Source organism: Montipora foliosa, chromosome 8 (assembly GCF_036669935.1).
Source record: "Montipora foliosa isolate CH-2021 chromosome 8, ASM3666993v2, whole genome shotgun sequence".
NCBI lineage: Eukaryota > Metazoa > Cnidaria > Anthozoa > Scleractinia > Acroporidae > Montipora > Montipora foliosa.
Genome location: NC_090876.1, coordinates 13,540,359 through 13,546,358, shown reverse-complemented (window position 1 = coordinate 13,546,358; position 6,000 = coordinate 13,540,359). Strand labels below are relative to the sequence as shown.

At 41.1% G+C, this 6,000-nt stretch overlaps 1 protein-coding gene across 1 annotated transcript in view; it reads right to left on the bottom strand.

Annotated features, from left to right (window-relative positions):
- Nucleotides 1-1,352: 1,352 nt before the first annotated feature.
- Nucleotides 1,353-6,000, bottom strand: part of LOC137968266 (uncharacterized) — a 58,322-nt gene continuing 53,674 nt past the window's right edge. Inside the window, exons 29-32 of the mRNA XM_068814876.1 lie at nucleotides 5,155-5,745; nucleotides 3,948-4,535; nucleotides 2,643-3,250; nucleotides 1,353-2,463 (exon numbers count right to left, since the gene is read on the bottom strand). Of these exons, the coding sequence (XP_068670977.1) occupies nucleotides 2,458-2,463; nucleotides 2,643-3,250; nucleotides 3,948-4,535; nucleotides 5,155-5,745 (1,793 nt within the window). The 3' untranslated portion in view covers nucleotides 1,353-2,457. The remainder of the gene's footprint in view (nucleotides 2,464-2,642; nucleotides 3,251-3,947; nucleotides 4,536-5,154; nucleotides 5,746-6,000) is intronic.

The following is a 6,000-nucleotide window of genomic DNA, read 5'->3' as shown; positions in this document are numbered from 1 at the left end:
CCCAAAATATCCTGTATCCCGTTAATTCCTGTGGTTTGTATGTCTATAATGCCAATTTGGTTTTTTTAAACATCCCGCGTCTCGTTAATTTTTCTCTCAAATATCCTGTATCACTATAATTTTTTACCTACATATCCCATTTCCTGATACCCCCTAATAGGGCCTCGTTGTTTCCATTCGCAAATTTACCGGTGGTAGCAGTAACAATAAGGGAGAACCTCTTTCTGTTTTTACAACAAATAACTTCTAGTTAATTTACAAATTTATCTTTCTGGTAATCTCTCCCCATTTTCCGAAGTTTACCCGTAGTTGTAGTTCATTGTTACTAGGCAATTTTCGTTAACTGTTTGTTCATCCTATGGATAGGTCCTTATAGGCATCTTGTCTTTCATTAACGGCCCCCCCCCCCCCCCCCAACCTACCCCCAGGGATGGCGGATTGGCGGAACCTTTCCTGCTTTGCATTTCCATGAAATGGTCCGTCTTCTGTTATCTGGAACGTCTAAGCGCCAATTGTTTTTTTTTGGAGTCTGTGGTTTGCATGTTTACTGCTATGTCCCTTACCAATGACAAGTCCCTGACTCGTGAATTCACTCGTCACCAGGCGCCCCAAGTTTAGCCGTCGTTTTCAAACTGACCAAGTTGTGATACCCACGCATACCGACAGTCATTTTGGAAGGCGATGTGCGATTTTCACGTAGCCTGCTGTCTTTGTTCAGCTAGCTGGGCCGGGAGGCTTTAGTGGTTTCTGGGTTTCGGGCATCTCTTACATGTATTTCAAAATTGCGCTGGATTTGGGTCGATCGGAGCTAAGATGACGGCCTTCTTGCCTTTCCGTTTTCCTTGTATGGAAGGTGAAGTGGAACTTATTTTTCTGAAATTCCATGTGAGAATTAAGGACAACTACAACAAGCCATATGGCAAGTTTCATCATTTTTTATCAGGGAAAACAGCATGAAGTCGGACCCCTTTTAGTGCGTAGCAGGCGGTTTAGTGAATTTTACATTACGGCCGTGCGAAAACCTGCACTGAAGTCAAAAGAGCAAGCGAAGGGGGAGGGGGCGAGAAGGAGGTTTCTCGCTCCTTCTTCCCCCCCCCCCCTCCTTACCTCCGCCCTCTTCGCTTGCTCTTTTGACTTACTTTCACTGGACGGTGGAAAGAAGCTTCTAACATTCACCAAACCGCCTGCTACGCTAGACTAGACCCCTTTTTTCAATTTATAGCTGTCTGTGAGAGAACAATGTCTTATCTGGAGTGATGGAGGTGTTTTCTTCTGGGGCCTAATCGTCCAGAAATTAGGGGCTACTTACTCAGAAGCAATTATTAACTTGTTACATATATTTTATAACAAATAAGGGCGCCCCTCAACTGGTAAAGCAAACGAAAGTCATTTTATTTTTGTCCGATTGCAATATTTACAAAATACGCATATTAGGCAGTATATCCCTTTGTATTACCTTGCTTACTGAAACATCAAAGGTCATTTTCCCTTGCAAAATTAAATAGAAATCTCATTTTCTTTTAATTAATTAATTCTTCTTATGAAATTACTTAAATACCGTGTTCCTTTATTTGCAACGATTAAAATCGTGAAATTTTCTCTGAATTTCTATTTTTTACTTGCCAAGCATTGCTTCGGTTGTTCAAAAGGTGGATATCGCTTTCCATCTGATAAATCGCTATCCAGCGGATAAGAACTAGCAAAACCAATTGAGTTATGCAGTAGATAGCTGGTGAAAGATCTAATCGGCTAACTGAATGTTGTACCCAATTCAAATCTCCCAGGATTAATTTTTCTATGTGAATTGTATTTGCACGATAATGTAGTATTCATATTTAAATAATATGGAGATACCTGGAACAAAACGTTTTGTTCGCAAAGGATTATTGAATTGGGTACAACATAGACCTTATTCATAAATGGCGGTCACATTTATAATTCATTTGTTCACGTGCAAATTAGACTACTAAGTCTCATTTTAGAGCAAGAATTCTTTTCAATTCACTGTATGGTATCGAGGCTTGGTAGGCTAATTTGCACTTTGACAAAAGAATTATAAATGGCCCGCCATTTATGAATACGGTCTACTGAGTTAGCTGATTAGGTCTATTTTATCCAGTAGGTAGCGCTATATCCATCCTTCGAACAACTGGGGCCTTACAAGACCTGATAAAACTGCACTGATATATTACTGTCATCCCAATGTTGTGCGGTTTCTCTTGAAATTAGACCTCGGAGTATTTTTGTAGAAAAATATATATAACTCTGTTGTAGTTCACTTAAGAAAAGCATTGTGAACACAGTTAAAGTCGTTGAGTGTTTCTCCGCTTTGGAAGATTGAAATTATGATATCTTTTACTACTTTAAAAAGGGCCATTGCAGAAAGCAGTTAACGTTGTTTCCAACTGACATGCATAGAACATGTTTTGTTTCACCTCAGGTTGTCATTCACTTTCATCATAACTGCAAATAGAGAGAGAAAGAGAAAAATCCGTTTAGGACGGTGCTTACAAATTCAAAGGTATTTTTGCGCGGTTTATGAATATGCGGGAAAAAACAGAGAGAACTTTGAGAAACAAACGCTATGGGAGATTAAGTTAGTTGAAGATATCAATACTTTTGATTCAAAGATTTTCCCTTACCTTACAAATGATTTTCATCAAGTCACGTGCCACTTTGTCGATATCATCTAAAGACGAGGCTAGGTAAATGTCATTAGTGTCATGCGCAATTCTGCTGAGTTCACGATAAACTGTCTGATTACCAATCCCCACGGCTATGACCCTGACACCGTGCTTCTTCAGTGGGTGGACTGCGCGCTCCAAAGGAAGTGAACTTGCCACAGCCGTTTGTGGGCCTTCGGTAACGAAAATCAACACTTGGGATGCCTGTGTAAACACAGCAGCGCTTTGCGGTCGTTTAGTTTTGAAAAGTCTTCTAGCGGTAATAAGCGCCTTGTCTTTTCTGTTTCCGCCATTGACACGAGGCAAAGCTCCAACAGCGCGCTTGAAGAACGCCAAGTCCTTGTAGCTGTTGAGTCCTACGGTGGTGAAAGCGTTGTCACTGTATACAATTACTCCAGCCCGAGTGTTATCTCTAGAAATGTCGTAATAGGACGAGATCTTCTGGACCAGTTCTTTTTGGTGTTGGTATTCCTGCGCGGTAGTGCTGTCCGAAGAGTCCATGACAAATCCAATGTCCACATTTCTGAAGCACGATTTTTTAGTTGAAGTTGCTCCTTGAAAGAAAGCTGTAAACAAGAAAGAAAGACAATCGAAAACCACATAATCATGTATATCTTCACAAAGGCAATTAAGAAGACCAGGCATTTTAAACCCCAGAGATAATGCAAGCCTTAAATTCACCAACTCTATCATCATAATTGCGAGGAATGCCACTTTTACTTAATTTAGTTTAATGACCTAATTCCTACGGAATTCCTCAGGCCTATTGGTGGAGAATCCGGATCCAGAACATTCAGATTTTTTCTAAGTATACCCGAGGCACCATCGGTAAAACTTGCACTAGTATTCACTTATTGATGTAGCAGTGGCGATCAGAAAATCTGTATCGATAACTGACTGCTCTTGGCATAACGCTAAACTTAAAGTGAGTTGGAGCCAACTGCCTGAAAAAAGGACTTTATAAGCTAAAATACTTGAACACGAATGAGTCACTATAAATTACTTCATTACACCTTAAAACACATTTCGCACACGCATCAAACTTACCTTGAAATTCCGACACGAATGAAATACTAACACTAACAAACGTTTATTTCTTTCAAAAAAATATTCACCGACTTTAGTAAAGTCGGTGAATATTTTTTTATTATTCGTCGTTATCCACAGCCGGATTCAGTTAAGAGTAGTTTAATAACTAAGAATCCTTATCTCTTAATCTGGGACGCTGTTCCATCACCTAATTAAATTTATGTTTTCACTTACAAGACAGTCTTGCTTCCTCACAAGTGGCACGAGCAATCCGGTGAGATTTGGCAAGCAAGTCATCAAAATCATCAGCAGTGAGAATATCTTGTTCGCTTTCAACAATCAGCTTCAGTTCATCCCTGGAAACGTGATCTCCAATACCAACAGCTAAAACTTTGACACCTAGCTGTAACAGCGGTAGAACAGCCTCTTCCAATGGTGTTGCTCTAGGATCAGAGGACTGTTTGCCATCGGTGAGCACGATAAGCACCTTGGGTAAATTGGCACGTTCCGTTTTCATGGCCCCAAACAGTCCAGCCGCTGCCATTTTGAGCCCGTTATCAATGCGCGTTTGACCTCCCCAGAAGGGAATCTTATCCACTGCTGCCTTGAATTCTTCGTTGCTACCGTGTTGTCCGAAGCTGACCCATAGGCTGGCCTCGTTATTGTACGCGACGACGCCGGCTTCAGTCTTCCCGGGCGCGATGGAGAAGGCGTCTGCGACGTTTTTAACAAAGTCCCTTTCAATTTTAAAATTTTTTTCTCTGACGCTGCTGGACATGTCCATGACGAAGCCTAAGTTAATGTGGTCTTCCTTGCATTCAACTTAAATTGGCAAGCAAATAAGAAAAAAATCAACAAACAAAAACAGTAGAGAAAAAGTAAACAAAAAGATCCTGATCAGTCCCTAGGGTGTCGATAGGCTTTCCAAGATGCGCAATGTAAAATACTTTGAATTTGACGTGAAAAATGAAACCCTCCTCACGTAAGAGAATAATTTAGGGTGCTAACTTGAGATTTTAGGGATGAGGACACTTCTTAATGTCTACACGACGTATATGCGTCTCGTTAATTTTGTTGTCTCTCTTGTACATGTTTATGATAAGATTTTAAGATCACCACAAGTAGCCAATTTATAACAAGCCATGATCCATACCGGCATGGTATATGGAGGTATAAATCTCTATGGCAAATTTGTGGCGAATGTTTTAAACTAGCGTGTCAAAATTCGAAAAGGTTGGCCTACTTTTTCAAATTTTGATCTTTTCATGCATTAGTGCGCAAAAAAGGCCTCTGCGCATTAGTTTAATGCGCACGCAGTAAAAAAAAAAAATCTAACATGAGTTTTTAGGTCTCCAAAGTGCTTTGTACGTTTTTCGGTCTTTTGATTAAGGATAGATTTGCGTGACACTGCCAATGGAATGAAATTTTCTCTAATATTTACCTGGTGAATGTGCAGTCACGCGACAAGACTTCAGAGCAACATCGTTGGCCATATTAGCTAAGTCATCGAAATCACTAACAGGGATTACATCGTCCTTGCTGTCTGTCATTTGATTCAACTCGCTAAGATCTACTTCATCCCCGATGGCCACAGCAAATATCCTCACACCGAGCTCCCTCAAGGGACGAACCGCGACGGTGAGAGGAACATTGTCGTAGTCTTGGCTTTGCCTTCCATCTGTCAGAATAATCATCACCTTTCGTTTACTAGGGCGGGTGCCTCCACTGGCAGTGAAGAGTTGAGATGAAGCAAGTTCCAGGGCTTTGTCTAAGCGTGTTCGGCCTTTGGAATGTGGAACACGATCGATAGCTTTCTCGAAGTCTTTGTGATCGATTTTCTCTTTGAAACTTACTTCCACTTGCGCATTTCCGCTGTATGATATCAAAGCAAGTTGGTGGCTCGCTGCGGTAGGATCGAACGAAGACGCTAAAGCTTTCACGAAGTCTTTTTGCTTTTTAAAATTTTCGTCCGTGATGCTTCCTGATGTATCGACGACAAAGGCAAGGTCAGCTTCCTCGGAACACTTCATCACTGAAATGGAGGAGGAAAGGAGGATATGGTTAGCATGAGGCTCAGTCTTTGTAGTGAATAAATAGACCTCTTCACTAGAGGGAGGGAGTGCTTTTGAGGTTCGACGTCTTGGAAATCGGTGAGGTTGTTTGTGTATCGGCAACTGCAATGAGATGGTCACTAAAGAAAAAACTGTACCTATTCACTGAGTTTTCTGCCGATAGCAAGGATTGGAACGGGAACAGACTGACGTCCTTTGAAGACGATTACGGTTAT